This window comes from Pygocentrus nattereri, chromosome 25, assembly GCF_015220715.1.
Source record: "Pygocentrus nattereri isolate fPygNat1 chromosome 25, fPygNat1.pri, whole genome shotgun sequence".
In the NCBI taxonomy this organism is placed as follows: Eukaryota; Metazoa; Chordata; class Actinopteri; order Characiformes; family Serrasalmidae; genus Pygocentrus; species Pygocentrus nattereri.
This window is the reverse complement of record NC_051235.1, coordinates 8,667,287-8,687,076: the sequence shown is the minus strand read 5'-3', so window position 1 is coordinate 8,687,076 and position 19,790 is coordinate 8,667,287. Positions and strand designations below refer to the sequence as shown.

At 40.3% G+C, this 19,790-nt stretch overlaps 1 protein-coding gene across 3 annotated transcripts in view; it reads right to left on the bottom strand.

The window, feature by feature from the left end:
- The window catches only part of zranb3 (zinc finger, RAN-binding domain containing 3), a 98,677-nt gene that overhangs the window by 52,440 nt on the left and 26,447 nt on the right, over positions 1 to 19,790 (bottom strand). For 2 of the 3 annotated variants that reach the window (XM_017694574.2, XM_037534320.1), the window contains exons 5-7: positions 13,389 to 13,474; positions 11,743 to 11,914; positions 4,183 to 4,317 (exon numbers count right to left, since the gene is read on the bottom strand). In XM_017694574.2, the coding sequence (XP_017550063.2) occupies positions 4,183 to 4,317; positions 11,743 to 11,914; positions 13,389 to 13,474 (393 nt within the window). The remainder of the gene's footprint in view (positions 1 to 4,182; positions 4,318 to 11,742; positions 11,915 to 13,388; positions 13,475 to 19,790) is intronic. The other variant, XM_037534321.1, reaches the window with a different exon arrangement.

The window sequence follows — 19,790 nt, the reverse complement described above, 5'->3', positions numbered from 1 at the left end:
ACTAGAGAAATTCTCAGTGGCTGGGCATAAAGCATAATGCATGTTCGGTATTGCAGTGAGTGAATAGTGACAAAGAAAAACATTGAAACAACATCAAATCTGGATATCTGTCAAATTGATAAGACTGAGGGATACAGTCCTACAGGGATACGGAATACAGCAACAAATAAAAGCTTAGTTTTAGGCCAGAATGCCCCTTAAAGTGTTTATGAAGTACTTTATTGCGCTGTTCCATTGTTTTGGAGTTTATAAAGTAAATACCTCATGCCTTCACCGCTTGAAGGAGTTATCTAACAAACTTCACTAGAGCTAATACAGAAATAGAACAGGTCTTCTAAGTGTCGGGGATTCCCTTGAGGCAAAATGGCAAGGGGAGGTCAATGGTGGCACATTAAATACAATACTGGAACAGAGCCTTGGTTCTGGTCACTTGCACTGCGTGGGCCATGTCTTGCATGTTGCACTGAGTATCTGGAAGAACTGCCATTTTGTTCCACTGTACGGATTTAGTGATTCAGAAGAATTTGTTGTTGTTTATGCTAAAAGCATATCAAGGAGACCGTCCTCCATCCTCACATCACTGAAAGCCATGCTTTAAACTGTCCAGTCTTCACAGGATTTGATTATCTACTGATCGATAACTATCAGATGATGTGAATAGCCTGTATCATTAACGGCGGTCGTTAGCGAGCTGGGAGGAAGCCTCTTTTTCCCTCACTTTCAAAGCGCCGTTCCACTTCTGTTATTACAGCCTAGTTTTGCCGTTTTCACATCTTTTAATTGGTATCCAAAACTGCTCCCTGTGAAGCGGCATTAAGTCTTTTTCAGTGCGCCATGTGTGTGTGTGTATGTGAGAGAGAAAGAGTGTGTGAGAGAGGCTCAGTCTCAAGATAATTGGGAGCAGATGCTGTTGGGGTAAAAATACCGATGCTTGGCTCACTCTAAGCTGGCCAGGAACTTACACTTCAGGAAAAAAAAAATGACACGCTTTCTGACACAGTCTTGATACTGCCGCACCCCCCCAACCCACTGCATTTCATTCCTTCAACATCCTGCCGTGTGCTTCAGCACTGTGTGTATACGTGAGAGAGTGTGTGTGTGTGTGTGTGTGTGTGTGTGAGAGAGAGAGAGAGAAAAGCAAGTGGGCCGGATATGAAAGGAGATGACACTCTGGGCAGAGAGCAAATGAAAGAGTGGGAATAAATCAATAAAAGCGATTAAGTGTGATGAACAAGAGATCATGAGACCAATAGGGACAATGACATGGACACAAACACACACCAGGCTCTTAAAGCAATGACCTGATTCCACTGTGATGTGCACACGTGTGCATTAATATGAGCATAATTTATGATTTAAGGCTGTTGAGAGGCTGTTAAGAAGCACTGTAAGAGGCGAGTTGTTTTGAGTGGATGTGTTGCTTGCAGATATTTTTACTTCATCTTAGCTCTTACTGTTGGACAACATGTCACTTCCTGTCCACAGAGTTTCCAGTGGACTTCTTTGTCACATTTCAAAATGCCACAGAGTCTCCATGAGCCACAAAAAATGGTTAATGTTGATGGCACAGAGGAAAATTTCTTTAAAAACCTTTGAGATGGGACCTGGCGTCAGCATGTGTACTGAGTAAATCACAGGCCGTCGTCTTTGACTGGAGTGAGATTTTCTGCATGAAGGTTTTCAATTCTACAAGAGCACATATTACACTACTAATTTGAACCACAGCAGTCAGCAGCATGTTAGACTCATGGTTTTTAAACCAGACCCAAGGCCCGATCCCATTCGCCTGCAAAATTATTTTCATTCTCTATTAATATTAGCCCATTTCACCATGAGGTGCACAGGCAGTTCCAAGCATGCATTGCAATGGGATATGTGCTCCCATCCGTTCCCCAACAATGATCTATAGGACAGCATCACACAAAAATAAATGATAAAATAAATTAAAATAAAATGTGCCAGGTGTCGAGCGCAAGCAAATGGGCAGTTTGACAGTTTTTCAGACATGGTGAACACTTGGGACATTTAAAGACGTTTAACAGCTAATGTGGTCTATTGTTTTATAAAACAATTTACTTTTATTTTTAATTATTTTTGAGTCCTTCAAGTATTCAGTGCCTATTTTTTGCTCTTGTAGTTTTAGCATATTTGGAATAAACAATGGCCAGTTGGGGTCATGGCAAAATGTAAAAAACAAAAAAACAGCTGGCTTACAGATTTGATGACATCATAGCCCTTTAACACCTGGTCTACAGTATTTGTGACTTCTGTCGAGAGATTTGAAATGACCTTCATCTGCCATTTTCCTCTGTTTGATTGGAGTTGGGTGGGACTAAATTTGGCGCAGGTGATGTCAGAGAAGCAAATACCAATCAGAGTTAGCAATATGAATACATCAGCTACACCTACTCCTCTCCCTCACATAAAGCGGCCACTCTCCTGCTGCTCAGGGTCCCAGCCAAAACTCCTAGCAAGTAGATTATTGAAGCGTGCTTGTTAATAGTGGTTATCATGAAGGCACATTATACTGTTGTTTGCAGCATAACTAGACATTTCCTACTTGGGTTAGCCACCTGCTGCAGGGACCTATTACACATGGTTAACATTTTAAGATTGTGATCGCTTGCTGTCCATCTCAACTCTGGGAATAACATGATACATTAGCTACTCATATAACTTCAAGGGTGTTTCCTCGCAATTGTACTTTCCTGGCGTGGTGCACAATAAGACACCACGTCTGCAAATACAACCATGCCAACTCCTAACAGAAGCTTGTGTGACCTCAGTCCCGGAAGCATGTTCCACCAGTCAGCTAGCTAGCTATAGGTTACGGATATAAAGTTAGCACTGAGCGTTCAAATATCAGATGTGACATGTCTGACCTACCGGTCATAAGATGAGAACTTCTTGGTAGATCTGAAGAATTCAGTAGAATTCAGTATGAAATCTCAGAGATGCTAGCAAAAACTAGCATTATCATTGTAGTTGTAAGTTGTAGAAGAAGAAGAACCTTATAATGTAAAGGTTTCTACATGAAACACGACTATACTGTAATACATTCATGATTACATGACATGAAATCACCACAATAAACAACGCACATCATGACTAACTAATTTAGCCCTCATCCCAAACGTAGTTGCTCAGCTGAGGCATGTATAGTGTTTAAAGTTTGCTTCTGTAGTTTTGCAGTTTCACATTCACTTCCAGTAGCAATATATTTCACTTGCCACCAAGTTAATTTAAGGGACTTTTAACCCCTGCAAAGCATCAACCAATAGCAGAGCTGTGGCATTAACTTGGTATTAACTTGCTAAATAAAAATGCTAAATGCAGAAAAAATCCTTGGTCAACTTAAAGTTGTTTGTCCCTCACAGTTGCAAAAAAACTAAATAGTTAACCAGCTAATGTTACTGACTTTTGCTCCACCCCTATGTAATACATAGCAGGGTGGCAGTCTGGTGTGACCACAGCTTAAACCTCAACACTTATCTCAAATCACTTTCACCTGTTATGTGTTCTCAAATTGACATGCTTGTGTGTTTTTGGCACTGTACAACATACTGTTATTTACAAAACCGAATGAAACTAGAAACAAAACTCAGCCTTCAATTTAGCTGCTACTACCGCTTTGCCAGGCAGATGTCGTAATTTTTTATTCTTTTAAATAAAAAAATAAAATGAAATAAAAATAAAGAAACAAGTAAAAGGAAAAGAGGCACAGTAACTGAAAAGGTCGCAGTTATGGCCGTCGTCATCGTTGGTCCAGCCTCCTGGGGCTCGTTCCCATGGCAATGCCAGCACCTCTCAGATGGAGAAGAGAATGGCTGGTTGCCATGGTGGTCATTAGGGGTCGACAGCATGCTGCTGTCCTTCTTGCTAATGTAGGAAAGCATGCTCTGATTGTGTATGTGTGTACATGTGCTTGTGAATGCGTGTGGTATTTGAATTTGCAAGTACTTGCCATGTTTGCATATAAAATATCTATATAACATTGTGCTACCAATATATATATATATATATATATATACATACATACACGCACACAATATTAATAATGGTTATCATGATGTTGATCTTGCAAATGGCTACGACAAAGCCATAATGTAAAATACAGTAATATAATCATTACACCAATGTTCTTCCCTAATTGTGCAGTCCTAAGACACACACAGACGCTACCTTGGCTACTGCTGTCTGTTTGTACATCTGTGTGATGAGACTCATGACTTCAGTGAAAGGATTCTCACTGTCCGACTCCCCCGAATCCAGGGAACGCATCAGCCTCTCCCACTGCTCAAAACTCGCACTGGCTTCCTGAAAAAGAAAGAAAGAAAAAGAGAAAGAGAGATAAAGAGTGTAAGTAAATGTAAGGGGTTGTCTCCTTTTGCTTCCTTTTTATTTATTTATTTTTGGTTGTTGTTTTAAGGGCAGAACAATTAATGATACTGCAAGATCTGTCCTACTTTCCGCAACTGAAGAGAAAAAGATGGAGCATGTGTGTGTGTGTGTGTGTGTGTGAGAGAGAGAGAGAGAGAGAGAGAGAGAGAGAGAGAGAGAGAGAGAGAGAGAGAGAGAGAGGGAAGGAGTGATGTAAGGAGAAAGAGAGCGAGGGGATAAGAGAGAGATTGAGGAAGAGAAACAGAGAAAAAAGTGAGGAAAGGGAAGAGAGTCAGAAATAGCAAGAGAGAGAGCGAGAAGAGATTGTGTGTGTGTGAGAGAGAGAGAGAGAGAGAGAGAGAGAGAGAGAGAGAGAGAGAGAGAGAGAGAGAGAGAGAGAGAGAGAGAGGGAGGGAGAGGGAGTGAGGGAAGGGGAAGATACAGAGAAAGAAAAGAGAACACAATGGATGCGAAGAGAAAAAGAGATGAGAAAAGAAAAGGTGTGAGGGAAGGGGAAAAAGAGAAACACAAAGTGAAGATAATGCAAGTTGGGGGATAGAGAGAAAGAGGAAGAGAAGAGAATGTGAGAGGGGGAGAGAGAGGAGGAGGTGGTGGTGGTGGTGGTGGGGGGGGTCTGGAAGTGTAGAGATCCCTGATGTTGCTGAACATCAGCTCACTCTCTGTGGGTCATGTGACCCGCCCAATTATAGCACTGCTCTGACAGCAGCAGGGGAATATGGAAACACATGGCACACCAATGCAATAAATCACACCCATACACACACACACACACACACACACACACACACACACACACACACACACACACACACAGGAAGTCTGTGTATTACTGCAGCTAAATACGGCCAGGGCCGCACCTGGACCAAACCCTAACCTTAACCTCACTAACTTTTTGTGCTCCTTTAGTTCAAACAGGATGGATTCACAATATAGAGATCAGGATTCTGTATTCTCATTATATGGAAGTTAAATTCTCATTAAATCGGAATGAAGGAAAATGATTAACAGCGTCAGAGCTGGGAGCCAGGAGGAGTGCTGCAGTGAGTTGTTGATTGGAGCTGATCATTCACCAACTTTGGTGTTCAAACAATAGTTATATCAGACTAATTTACAGAATTGTCCACTAGGTATGTGCACAGGTACTCAACTATTCAGTTCACCATTTGAGATGCCAGTATTCAAATCCTGAAACTGCAATTCAGGCGTTTTCACACTTGAACCATTTCAGTGCCTGAAGTGGACTCCGACGGCTGAGTCATGGTTTTCTGTGCATAGGTGAACACATCAAAGGAACTCAGACCCCTCTAAACAACCCCAAAAAGCAAACTAAACTCACACCAACTCTCGAGGGGGTCGCAGTACAGTTCATTTGTAGTTCGTTTTCTGATCTGAGTGTGAAAATAAATGCATGTATCAATCAGATGCTTTGTATTATGCTTCACGGCAAAAATATCAAGTCTTATCGTAGTAAACGTTGACAGTCTTCGAGCACTTCAGCGAGTAAAAACTACGAAAGAACATAAGGTACTACAGGATAAAGCCTTCTGAAGATCTTGTGACAAGACAAGATACAATAAGATGAGAGATTCCGTGTGGTTTCAATGATTTTACACATGCGACACAGAATTTTAAGCTGCTTTTACACTGAATATATGAAATACGCCGCTGGTTTTTCAAATACATTACTGATTGATTGGAGCGCAGCGTAAAACAGATTAAGTCACGATACACACAGGGTCTTTTTCTCACTTACACAACACACTTCGGCCAAGTATCAGTGTGGCCAATAGGACAGCAGTAGGCATGTGTGGTAGTTCCCCTCGCCACTCAAGAGGTTAGTTTCATCAGAGGCTTTCACACTCAACCGGTGAGCACTGTGTATACCGCAAGAGGTGTGAATGGGATCTAAGATCCAGTGGAGTTGTAGTGTGAACAAGAAGTGGTCTATGATCTCATCAACGTTAAAAAGAACCAGTGAGAAAACACAGTCGTCTTTTAAGTTCCCTTACATTGTAAACACAAAAAGCACAAAACACAAAAAGCTCATTTGCCACTGGTTTCCTTTGAAGTTCACTGAGTTCGGTTCATTTAAAAGAACTATAAGAACTACACTAAGGCTTTGTTCACACAGCAGGTAAAAGTGGCCCGAATCCGCCCTTTTTCTTCATATGTGACACAGATGTGTCGTCAGACAACATACACAGACGACACATCAAACCTGACATTTTCAATTCTGATTTGAGCCGCGTTCACATTTGGTAATGAAATCCGATCCGTACCAGATTTGCTGCAGTGCGACTCATTCATGTGACTTTTACGTCAATCCACCTCCACATTCATCACATTGTGCTGCTGAGACCTCAAACATTTAGGCTGATGTTTCTGTACCAAAAAAATCATAAGGCACTTACTGCAACAGCTCCATGTTCGAAGAGATTTCAAAAGAATTGGCCAAACTCAACCACAGCAGAATGATCTGAGAGCTGATCGTTTCCGACTAATGTCGCATATATGTCACATTTAAAAGATTTGGTGAGAAAATCAGATTTCGGCCACTTTTACCTGCTGTGTGAAGATAGGCTACGTGTCACTGTGGAAAAATGAAGAAAATAGGCCTGTTAAAACTGTTAAAACTCAGCGAAACACTGATTTTATGTTTTAACAGGTCTGTGAAATGTGACTGTTCCACGAGTATATAATACTGTAATTTGCTACTATGAAACACAATGCCTTAACGTGAGCACATTACCAAGGACAAATGGATATGGATGTGACTGAGCTGCCTCTGGCATTCTTTGACACTAACTAGTCTAACTGTTCTTAGCTCGACCCAGAAACAGTAAAACTCTGCAAACAACAAGCTGGCACATTGTCCTTAAATAGAAAAGGAGTCCTCATCAACATCCAATGTATCAGCTAGTGTTTGCTCATTAGCTCCTCTGGACAGGCAGCTTCCATTACTCATCCAACATGAAAACCAACCAGTTTCCCAACTAAAAAGGACACCTACAACCTTGCTCCAATTTTGGCTGAAGTCTGTTTTTACTCCTTTTTGTTGTTGCTTTTTCCTTCCTCGCAGTAAACCGGATATCCGTCCACTAACTTACAGATTCTAGAATATCAATTAGTTTGAAAGCACATCCCGATTCTCCAGGATGTATTAACACACCACACTGCAATCTCTACAATGCACAGTCAGTGTTGTTACACCCTTCCCCATCAGTGTCTGGGTATTATCCTCTCAATCTCACAATTACAAGAACATTCTACTACAAAGGGTACAAGTGAAGTAAATAAAAAAACATTTTATGCAAATGTTTTTATGTAAAAATTCAACTGCCACTGTAACAGGAAAATGTTCTAGATTCTATGGGATTGTTTCATCTGTGCTACTCTTAATGCGACAGTCATGAATGTCTAATTCATTACAATTACAAAATTGTTATCTTGAAATAACAAGTTAGAAGAATTTTCCAAATAATTTTCTAAAGCATACTTAAAAGATGAAAATATGAATTTTTTAAACATGCTATCAAAAATATAGCTACACTCCACACACACACACACACACCTACCTACCTACCTATATATGCATGTGTGGACATTTGTAATGATGCATACGTGTGTGCATGTGCACTGACAGCAGGTGATTTATGAGGCTTGGTAGCAGGTGAGCTGCTCTTTGTATTACTTGTATCTGGCATATGTGCGTGCACACACACACACACACACACACACAGATGGGTGCAGAGATGCCAGCATGGGGGGACAAGTTGAAGCTAGCAAAATGGAGACAGATAAAAAAAAAAAAAAAAAAAGAAATCGGAGAGAGGGAGAGAGAGAGAGACAGAGAGAGAGAGAGAGAGAGAGAGAGAGAAGAAGAAGAAGAAAGTACAGGTGGCATCATCTATTTTAGGTATCAACTGATAAGCTTTAAAATGAGCAATTTTTTATTGAAGCACTTAAGAACATTTAAAAGCAGACCATCACGCTCCCCCTACTCAATCACTCAAGAAATACAGCCAACAACACGTCACACAGCATGCACGTGTGCCGTTACAGGCTAGTTAGAGGACTAAATTGGATTCATTCTTTCTTCAATCAGGCATCTGATCCCGTATTTTCTGCTGATATCAGCCTGATAACGACTCCTGGTTTTAGATTAGTTTATCTTTAGATGTGAGGACGAGTGAAGATGAGTACATGACCAGAAGACAGTGGCACTGGAGTCGAATTGACAGGCAAATAGGAGGATATTGTCAAGCTAGTCCTTTTACTAAGCATTTTCATCAGAACAGTATGTAAATCGAGTGTTCACCAAAGAGAAAGAAACGCCAAAACAGCCAAGTCACATACACACACGCACGCAGGCACACGCACACACGCACGCACGCAGGCACACGCACACACACACGCGCGCAGGCACGCGCCGAGTGAGAGAGTGAGAGAAGGAGAGAGTGAGAGAAAAAGCTGGGAAAGAACAAAGTGTGATTAGAGATGTACTTTCTTCTCTGAATAACATGCTGACAGCTCATCAGAGTTTGAAAAGAGAGGGAGAAAAAGAGAGGAAGAAAAAAAAGTGTGATCGTGGACAAGTGAGATAAAATGATAATTAGTGCTAATCGAATACTATCGCCTAGCAACGGCCATGGGGCGGTTACAGAGAGGTAATTAGTGCTATATTTAGGCCGTCTGATTCTGTCTCATCTCAGATTGGCTGATTGGGGAGTTAGCATATGGGTGTGTGAGGGAACATGGGAAAAATGGCTGAACTGGTGTGTGTGGGTGTGAAAATGTGAATGTGTTTTATGAATGTGTGCATGTGTGAATACACACGCTCGAGTCTGTCTTGTGCACATGTTCATGTATACATGTGTTAACTGGATTTCTTTAGGTGTGATACGCCGATGCCACAATACGTTCTGTATAAACTGAACTGTAGTCTGGCTTGCAGTGGTTAGTTTAAAGCAGGGGTCACCATTCTGGTCCGGTAGGACTGGTCCAGCAGAGCTCGGCAATTTCATATTGCTCTGCAAAAAAAAAGGCAAAGCAAAGATGCCCCAAATATTATATCACTTGAGCTTTAATATGAGCAATTCCTTCCGCCCAAAAAGTTTGCCTTACAGACAGAGTGGCAAAATTGGTTTTATATTGGACATTCGCTGGATTTTCCTCCTGAAATTAACATTCAAACGTGATAAAACCTAGACTCTGTCACTCCGAAAGGACAGAGGACAAACTACAATCAAATATATTAATATAACGACTGTCATAACAATGTTTCAGAAACCAACGGCAGGGGAAAATCTAGGATCAGAGCTTTATGGGTGCTGAGCACCCCAGACAGAAAGTATTTGCATTTTCTGTTAATATTAGCTCATTTCATAGTGCACTACACTACAGTCCCCAGCATGCACTGCAACATAATGTGCGCTCTGATTCTCCTACCCCAACAACAATCTATGGGACAGCGATTACACTTCAGTTCTACACAAGTCCACCCCAGTCATATCACCAAACAACTAACTGCAGTTCAGCCAATATAAACATCTAACGTCAGCTCAGCAGTTCAGAAATTGAGCCAAAACAATGAAACTGCAGCAAAGAAAAGACATCAGGTGTCTAGTTGAAGCAAATAGGTAGGTTTAAAAGACAGAGATCCTGGAGTTGTTTACATTTAGAATTTTTCAAGTATTCGTGTAATATTTCAAGGCCTACTACAAGTGCCTATATGTTACTGTTGACGTTTTTGTGCATTCTCTGGCCCAGTCATTCTTTTTTGAGATTTTTGGATATGGCCCTTTTGGTGATAGAGTTTGACACCCCTGATTCAGACTTTGCTGTCAGAACTAAATGCTGTATACGATGTTAACATTCACAAACGGTGCAAATGGAGATAAATTCAAGAAAACAAGATCCACAGTAGGCGCAGCACATTACAGTGTGCTATACAAAAATGAGAGACAGCATTTCACAGCAGCGCGAAATGAAGCACAAATGAAAGAAAATTAACTGAAACTAAAGTGTTGCAGCACCTTCTCTCTTGTTGCTGATAGTGGGTAAGTACTTTAACTAACAACCTCTAATGAAGGAGAGGAGCATTTCAGTGATGTTAAGTACAGAGGAATAAAATGAACACCACACTGAAGTAGCAGTTCAACAATGAACAGTACGGCTCCAGACAAACACTGTCCAGTCATCGAGGGGAAGATAAAAACAGTGCCTGCTAAGCGTACTAGAAACAGCCACTAGATGATGTTCAATGTTGAATTTTCAACTTCAAGTTTAAATTCATTTCTCACTGAAAGAGCAACATAATTATTAGATCTGTTAATTCATTGAAAAAATAATTGGGAGATTAACAGATTATGGAAATAATCCTAAACTGCAGCCCTGGTGATTTTCCTGCTTAAACACACCTCATACAACCCAACAGTTAGTGACCAGCTTTATTTAGAAATCTCCAAATTCTGCTGAATTCTGGCCCTCCTGATCTGGAACTGGACACCTGTGGTCTAAAGGGTATTTTGTTGAGTGTTGTGATTGGTAGTGTTCTTGTTAGGGAACAGTCCCAGGGATCAAGAGGTAAATACTAGATATTTGCATCATGATACAATTGAGTCTTATATCAAACTCAAACATAAAGAAAAAAGTTCCAGACTTGACAATGATAATATTTGGGATGTAATGAAATTACTGAGTTAAAGAGGTTAAACATCTGGCAAAGTCTGAATGAAAAACAAGACAGAAATGTGATAAAACTTCTTATTAGTACACTTCACTGACATCCATTTGTACAACAGAACGCTTTATATATGCAGGTGATGTTGCAGAACCTTGCTCACCATAACAGTTTGCAGCTTCATATGGTGAAGACCAAAGATAAATAAATAAATAAATAAATATTCAGTTAACTGTTGATTTGCAGGGACAGAACATACACACATGAAATGCTGGGAAGGCTGGTTGGACAAACAAACAAACAACCGATATTTAACAACGAGCTTCCTGGCTCGGTTATGCTTGCCAGGTTAACTTTAACACCGTTTTTAGCTTTAACACACTGAGTTTCTCTGTGGTGAACAGAGAGAGACCATGGGGTAACACGTTTTGTTGAAGCTGTACTGGTAGGACAAGCCACACCAGCCTTTTGATCAGCGAGGGTAATGCACATTCAAGCTTAGAACTACTCAGTTTACACTGAAACATCTGGTGAAATTCATCATCTTATTGGACATACAGCATACTTCATTCGTGTATATTGTGTTTCCACTAGACACAGATTATCATAATTGGAAAGAAAACATGGATTTAGGCTCCTTGCTTTAATGTATGCTTCACCTTGCCTGCCTCTTTGGGCAGATCGAAGGGGATCCTCTGGCGGATTTTGGCCGGCAGCTGAGTGAGGACCTCGGCTTTGAGCCTGCGAATCATAATCATACTCAGCCTGTGGTGCAGCTCATCCAAATGAGATGCTCCACGACAGTCCCACTGACGCCTTTTCCCGAAGAATCTGCACAGAATAACAAATGCACAGGGTTAGTAGCAGCCTGGACGATAATGAAAATGTAGACAAATGATTATCGTCTGCGGCATGATCACAATAAATCATATTAGCGCGATCCAAATAGAGTTACGAAGTACCACATGTGAGCGGTGCAGAGCTGTACTCTACAGCTTTGCATCTTCCCTGACGGTAATATAATTGTCATAAAATCATGCAATGGGCTTGTTTATTAAATTACTTAATAATAACTATATTAATATCCAGTGGTCATCTGTGTTTGGTTGGATGGACACCAAAATAATGCCAAACTGGACAGCCAGTGCCCTACTTTGAAAGAAGGTCTTCCATTTTACTCTGTACCTGAGCGTAGAGTTTCTTTGTCTGATTTGTGATTATTTTTATTTTCCCATTTAAAGAAATAACAAAAACACCCCACATTCCAGCCCCCACCCACACATCAGACTTACAAACCCGATCATAGATACAACATACAGTAAGACGCATGGACATTGAGTTACATCATTCACAACTTAAGACACCTTTGTCTCATTTGCATGTACCCTAGCATTCTTCACCAAACTGAAAAAGTGTATGTGTGTAGTTAATTAGCTGGTGATGTTTCTGCCTATATAAGTTCAATCTTTTCAACTGTATACATTTTACCTCATCATAGCCAAAGAATGAAACGGAATGGTTCAAGAAAAGAAAAAGATAAAAATAAAAACATACATTCACACAAACACAGCCTCTGTTAATGTCCACTCACTCACTCCCCTCATCACCTAAACTGCTTATCCTCCAGGGTAGCGGCGGGAGCCCATGCCAGCACTCACTGGGAGGAAGGCAGGAAACCCTGGACAGGTCACCAATCCATCACAGGGCTGTTTATGTCCATGCCCTATTAAATAATTTACCAGATAAGCTGTAGGTGATTGGCAGTCAGGTCATGTAGTGGATCTGCCTTTATTTGAAGGTAGATGCTTACAAACTATCACACTTTTTCTCTTTTATACTCTCTCACTCTCAAATTAGCATTACCAGTCAGGTACCAGGCGCTCCAAGTTGCTGGTATGGGTCAGGTTTGTGCAGCTCTTAGGTGTGAATAAGCACACCTTTTTCTGTTGTGAAGGAAGCTATGTTTCGCTTAAACACAAATACATTGGCTCTTCGTGGTGTAGATTGCTCTTCAACACTCCTCACTCATTTGGTAACTCGTTCATTATAAAACAAAATGTAATTTGGTAAAGGTTAAGATTAGTGCAACTTGCTGGGTCTCATCTAATTTAATACACACCACCAAAGCTGTATTTCAAACACTGCTCACTGAGATAATTTGCACTCAGTAATTAGAAAATGAATAAATAATTAGCAGTGATTAATTAAAGTGTTTGATATGGAGCCTTTACCAGTCATATGTTGTATAGACCTATATGTTGTTTGATTGCTCTCATTAAACTTATAATTAAAGCAAGGTGCTTACTTGTAGTGAGCGTTGCAGTATTTTTTGGCGTAGTCACTCCAGGTGCCAAACCGCCGTGGGTACAGAGCATCAATCTGCATAAAAAGCTGACAGACAGACAGGAAGAGATGGAGATGGAGTTGGAGATACAGAGAAAGCTACAGACCCAACTTAACATACATGACACCACTTGTACTTTAAAAGTAATGTATATATATATAACAGTATAACAGTATAACACCAAGCAATGGAAAAAAATCAATAGACAAATGGTATAAAATATACAAAAAATATTTAAAAATATAAAATTAACACACCACAATAAGAACTTTGAAAATTAAGACTAACAAATAGAATAAAATTAGTCAAGGAAAAACCAAGATATACGTCGGCGTGTCCAATCTTATCCACAAAGGGCCGGTGTGGCTGCAGGTCTTCGTTCCAATCAAGCAGGAGCTCATGCGAGTCCATTTTTCTATTTAATTGGTCTCAGTCGTCCACTCTTGACCGTACATGCTCCTGTTGTGTAGGAATAAAAACGTGCAACCACTCCGTCCCTGTGTGTATAAGATTGGACACTTCGATACACGCAATATCACGGTGTCTTTTCCAAAATATCCCCGAAGGGCCTGCTCACCACCCGGCGCTAAGTCACAAGCGGTGAGACACAGATTACTGGCTGCTATGACCGTGAAGATGAAGATGCATCTAAATTTGTCCCAAATATTTTAAAGTGTAGTAAGAAAGAAGAATGAGCCGCTCAATGTTAGGAGATGATAATCCATTCCGTCACCACTTCAATGACGTTAGCCATGATTTATCAGACAAACAGTGAAATAGGGTGACTTAGGCAGATATGGTTAGTAGGGCTGAAGAATTTGGAAAAATATTTATCTGAGATTTTTCTGACCAACACTGCAATTGTGACTTAAACTCAATGTTCTATAAATTACATTACAGGTCTTTTTTTTTCCTGCCAAGAAGACTAGTACATTCGTTTACTCCAGAATGATACTTGAGCGCTGAATGCAATGCCAGACCGCCAGTTCACAAGCTCTGCATCATTACATTTCATTCCATTTTACATACATTTTCATTCAGTGTTGAATAAAGTGAAATATAAGTAAAACTCCAGCTCTTGCAATTTGAAAGTTACAGCCATATAAAAATTAATTTTGCTGCCTCAAATGATAAACAAGATCAGCTACCTAACATCCATGGCAAGAATTCATGTAAAGCTATGTATGGCTTTACATTGCAACATTGCAAAATGACCCAATGTAGAATGTGAGTAATATTAGCTATAATTTGTTTTGTTTCTTTGTTGTTTTTTTGGGTGTTGGCTGAAGAGTGGAGGGGCTCAGCCTATAGCGTCCCGCCCACTTCTGAAACCTTCAGGCTTCTAGGTTGAACTATTTTAGGCCTGATACTAGGAAAAGTAAAATCCACATTTTACTTCTCTGAAATAACTTGTCTTTGGAGGAGGGGGGGGGGGGGGGTCTGTAAATAACTGTATTACACAATTTTTTGAAACTAGGACTGGGTGTGGTCATTCTAATTTTGATCTGACTGATATGAAACGCTTAACCCCAAACCTAAAATGTATTTAATTTAAAGGACAAACATTAAATGGATATATATATATATATATATATCTTCTTCTTCTTCTTCTTCTTCTTTCGGCTGCTCCCTTTAGGGGTCACCACAGTGGATCATCTGCCTCCATCTTGCCCTATCCATTGCCTCCTCTACTTTTACACCAACCATCTCCATGTCCACCTTCACTACATCCATAAACCTTCTCTGAGGTCTACCTCTTCTCCTTCTACCCGGCAGCTCCATCTCCAACATTCTTTGCCCAATATATCCACTATTCCTCCTCAACACATGTCCAAACCATCTCAACCTGGCCTCTCTGGCTTTATCTCCAAACTGCTCCACCTTCACCGTCCCTCTGATCTGCTCATTTCTAATCTTGTCCAGCCTGGTCACTCCCAATGAAAATCTCAGCATCTTCATCTCCGCCACCTCCAGCTCAGCCTCCTCTCTTTTAGACAGAGCCACAGTCTCCAAACCGTACATCATAGCAGGACGCACTACTGTCTTGTAAACCTTCCCTTTCACTCTTGCTGCTATCCTTCTGTCACACATCAGCCCTGACACCCGTCTCCACCCACTCCATCCTGCCTGCACCCTCTTCTTCACCTCTTTTCTACACTGTCCATTGCTCTGGATGGTTGACCCAAGATATTTGAAGTCATCCACCTTTACGACCTCTACTCCTTGCATCTTCACCTTTCCACCTGCCTCCCTCTCATTCACACACATGTATTCCATCTTATCTCTACTGACCTTCATTCCTCTCCTCTCCAGTGCAAACCTCCACCTCTCCAGATTCTTTTCCACCTGCTCTCTACTCTCACCACAGATTACAATGTCATCTGCAAACATCATGGTCCATGGAGCCTCCTGCCTGACCTCATCTGTCAACCTGTCCATCACCATTGCAAACAAGAAGGGGCTCAAAGCTGATCCCTGATGTAACCCTACCTTCACCTTGAAACCATTTGTCACTCCAACTGCACCCCTCACCACTGTCTCACTATCCTCATACATGTCCTGCACCACCCTAACATACTTTTCAGCTACACCTGACTTCCTCATACAGTACCACAATATATATAAAGTAAAAGAAAAGAATCGGGGTGTTCCTATCAGAGCACGACTGTTCTCGCTTCATAAAAGAATGTTAGCCATATTCGTCTTGCATAGTTTTACAGATCAGACGGGTAAATAAACCGGTGTCTGACAAAAAAAATCAACATGTCCCAGACAAGCGGGCAAGCAGAGCCCTGCACTGGGTATACAGCACCGCACAAAAGCAAGAATTATATTCAATAAGTCATTTGATAACACTTTCTATAAATGTCATGTTTGTAAGCATCTATAAACACAATTATAAAATGTCATACTGCATTCATAAGATATATCATAAACACAGCTATAAATATTTATAAAAATGCATTACACATTCTAGCCATGCTTATTATACATTATGAATTGATAACATAACATACTATAAGTACTGTTAATAACAAATTATAAGAGTTCATAAGTTGTATTTGTCCACTCCAAGTAAAGTGAATTGTACTGTACTAAAGCCTCCTCTAGTGTTAAGAGTGAGGCTTCAAGTAGAAGAATTTACTGAGGATTGTACTGAAACACTAAAACATACACAATAAAGCCCTAACAGCACCAGAGAAACAAGACATTAGAAATCTTAGGGCGTAAATAAACTTTGTATTTGTCTTTATTTTACACTCTCCAAGCTGGGACTGACTTCTTTGGCACTGACCGTACGACATGTTATATATTATATAATGCATTACATGAACAATTCATAATGTATAATAAACATGACTAGAAATAATTTTAGAAATATTTATAACCATATTTATAATGCCTTATGAATGCATTATAACATGTTAGTGTGTTTAGAGATGCTTACACATGTGTGGACACATTTATTTGTACAGAAAAAGAAACACTAATATTACAAGGAATACAAATAATACTTATACAAAAACGTAAACAAATGTGGTTGTGTAACCATTTCTAAAGCTCTTCTCGAGGAAGCCCAGTATTATTTGTTACCATCATCCAAAAACTGTGTTGGTTAAGCAATGCTTCGTTATGTTAAATCATGTGTGGTGGTGTTGGAATTTAACAAATCCACATGACGGCTGGACAAATCTGGAACCAAACCATGTTCTTCAAATTCGCTTTTCTTTGTTGTTGTTTAAATAAGAAAGCTGTGTTACTATTTACTGTATTTATGTTTATTTGTAATTATTCTCAGGATATATAGTGATTTTACAACACAATTAAGATGAATGGTTTTAAATAATGTACCTAAGGTGCCTAAGCACTGCACATGTTTGTGAAGTTGCACTAAAAAGTTATGCTTTGTTTGTGCCAGATTTCAAAGTAACTGCAGTACGAATTTCAAACATTAACTGGCAAGTAAGTTTTCGCACAATTTCATGCACTCCTCATCCAGGTGTCTGCTCCTGCTGTATACCTTCAAGAGAATATCATAATGGAGAACTGGTCCATAAATTCACTGCTTTGAAACAGACCTAACTATCTGTCACCTCCTGCAGAATTCATCTTTTCACATCAACTCCCATAAACGTCAACATCAACTCCCATAAACATCATCAACCTGACATTACCAACAAGTCAGAGCAGAAAAGTGAATCATTTGTTTAGGTTAGAGAAGCAGCGAAAATGATAGATCATGAGCTGCATCAGTCAATGACAAAACAAAAATAGAGCTTTACTGGTAAACTACTCTGGCACAGTTTGCAGGGATATGCCTTTGTCTTCAGCTGAAGTGAGAGTGTTTCCGCTTTAACTCCAGCAGAATTTCTCAGTAGCCTTTCCACACGCAGCTAACAAGCATAATCAAACAAGAACAGATTTATTCTCCGGCAAAACAGAGGCCGCCTACAGGTTTCTTTTTATATGCAGTAAAAAGCAAACAAACCGCAGGTGGGGTGGGGGAGCTGGGTGCACAAAATCATGTTTAGTGTAGCTTTTATTTTCCTTCTCCCTGATCTCTCATGGGAGGCATTATGCTTTCTTAGCATAAACCACGCAGCCATCGCCTTGTGCCTAGTCAAATAAAGCTGATTGTCGTTTACAGCACAAAAAATAAAAATAAAAGCCCTAGCAAGTTGGAGACGTTTCAGGAGGCTTCGGGAGCCGGAGGTTTCTGCGGAGGAGGATGAAGAGGAGGAGGAAGAAGAAGAAGAAGAAGAAGTGAGAGGTAGAACGGAGAGAGAGGGAAAGACAGACACAGAAGTGAGGGGTTGTCTCTGTTTGTTTCTTACTTTTCTTGGTGTGAGGGCAGAACAATTAACCTGTCCATGCTCTGCCCACAAATGCGATTTACAGCTATGGTTGCTAGGTTCTACAAGCTTTACAGAAGACTGAAAAGGTTTTTTACTCCACCTGGTGAGACAATTTATCCATTATTATTTAGAAGCACTTCTTAACATTGAGTTTCCAGCTGTCAGTGCCATGCCACTAAACTGGACTTAATCAGGAGTAGGATTTTTGTCAATGCTCTATAAACCTTGTCCAACCTGGGAACAGTCACTACAGAGAAAGAGAGAGGGAGAGAGAAAAGGAAGGTGAGAGAGGGAGAAATAAAAATGAATAAAAAGGCTCTTTCTGTCTATCTTATACATGTATTATATGTACACACACACACACACACACACAAACACACACACACACACACACACACAGAGACAGAGAGAGAGAGAGAGAAAAAGAGAGAGAGAGAACAAAAAAGAGAGAGCAGAGTGGGACGTACATTTTCTTATATCTATATTTAATCGTTTTTCATTCGCCAGCTTCTTGTTTGAATTTTCCCGTTCCACCTTAAAAGACTGGTACGACAGACTGAACTGCTACCGTTTTAGGTGGAATGGGAAACTTCAAATGAGGACCTGGTGAATGAGAACTTGACTTCAGCTTTGCGACTTTTTAGTGTTTGACAGTTTCTCGTTGCAGATAAAACATACCAGCAACCAGGAAAGCTGAGTGCTTATAAAACAAGTCCAAGGTTTTTAAATGATATTATTAATAGATAATAATACATGAATTAATAAATCTGCACCATGACAGTAAAACAGCTGGGTGTTGCCAACATCTCCAAAATGTTAACTTTACAGGAAGTTAATGGAACTAGATTTTCTTCCAAGCACTTTTGGAGCATTTCTGGTAATCCATTCATCGTGAAATATTGGCACATTGATAAGGTCTGCCGGCATTTTCAAATCCTGGAAAAAAGTACAAAATGACAAAAAAGGAAATACGAGGTTTTCCTCCACTTTGTTTACATATATATAGATATTCATCCACACACACACGCACACACACACACACACACACACACACATATATATATATACACATATATATACACACACACACACACACACACACACACACACACACACACACACACATATATACACATATATACACACATACACACACACACACACACACAGAGTGAGCGAGAGAGAGGGAGATAAATAAAGACAGAGAGAGGGAGGGTGAGAGAAGCTCATATGGAAAGTGAGGGGGAGTAGAGTAAGGTTTCTGATGTTGCCGAGACCTAACTCTGCAGTGCTGGAGAAGGTTTCGGGTTTCTGATAGTGGTGAACAGGACTGTGCTGTCATTGTGCTTTTGTTGGGCGATGTTCCCACAGCCGAAAATCACATAGTCCTTCAGCGAGCACTGCGGAATTACTGTGAAAATAGCGAGGCTGAGAGTGCAAATGGTGGTTTCGTGGTGCTATTATTCACAAACACTCTCCCTCTCTCCAGCTCTCTCTCTATTAAAGG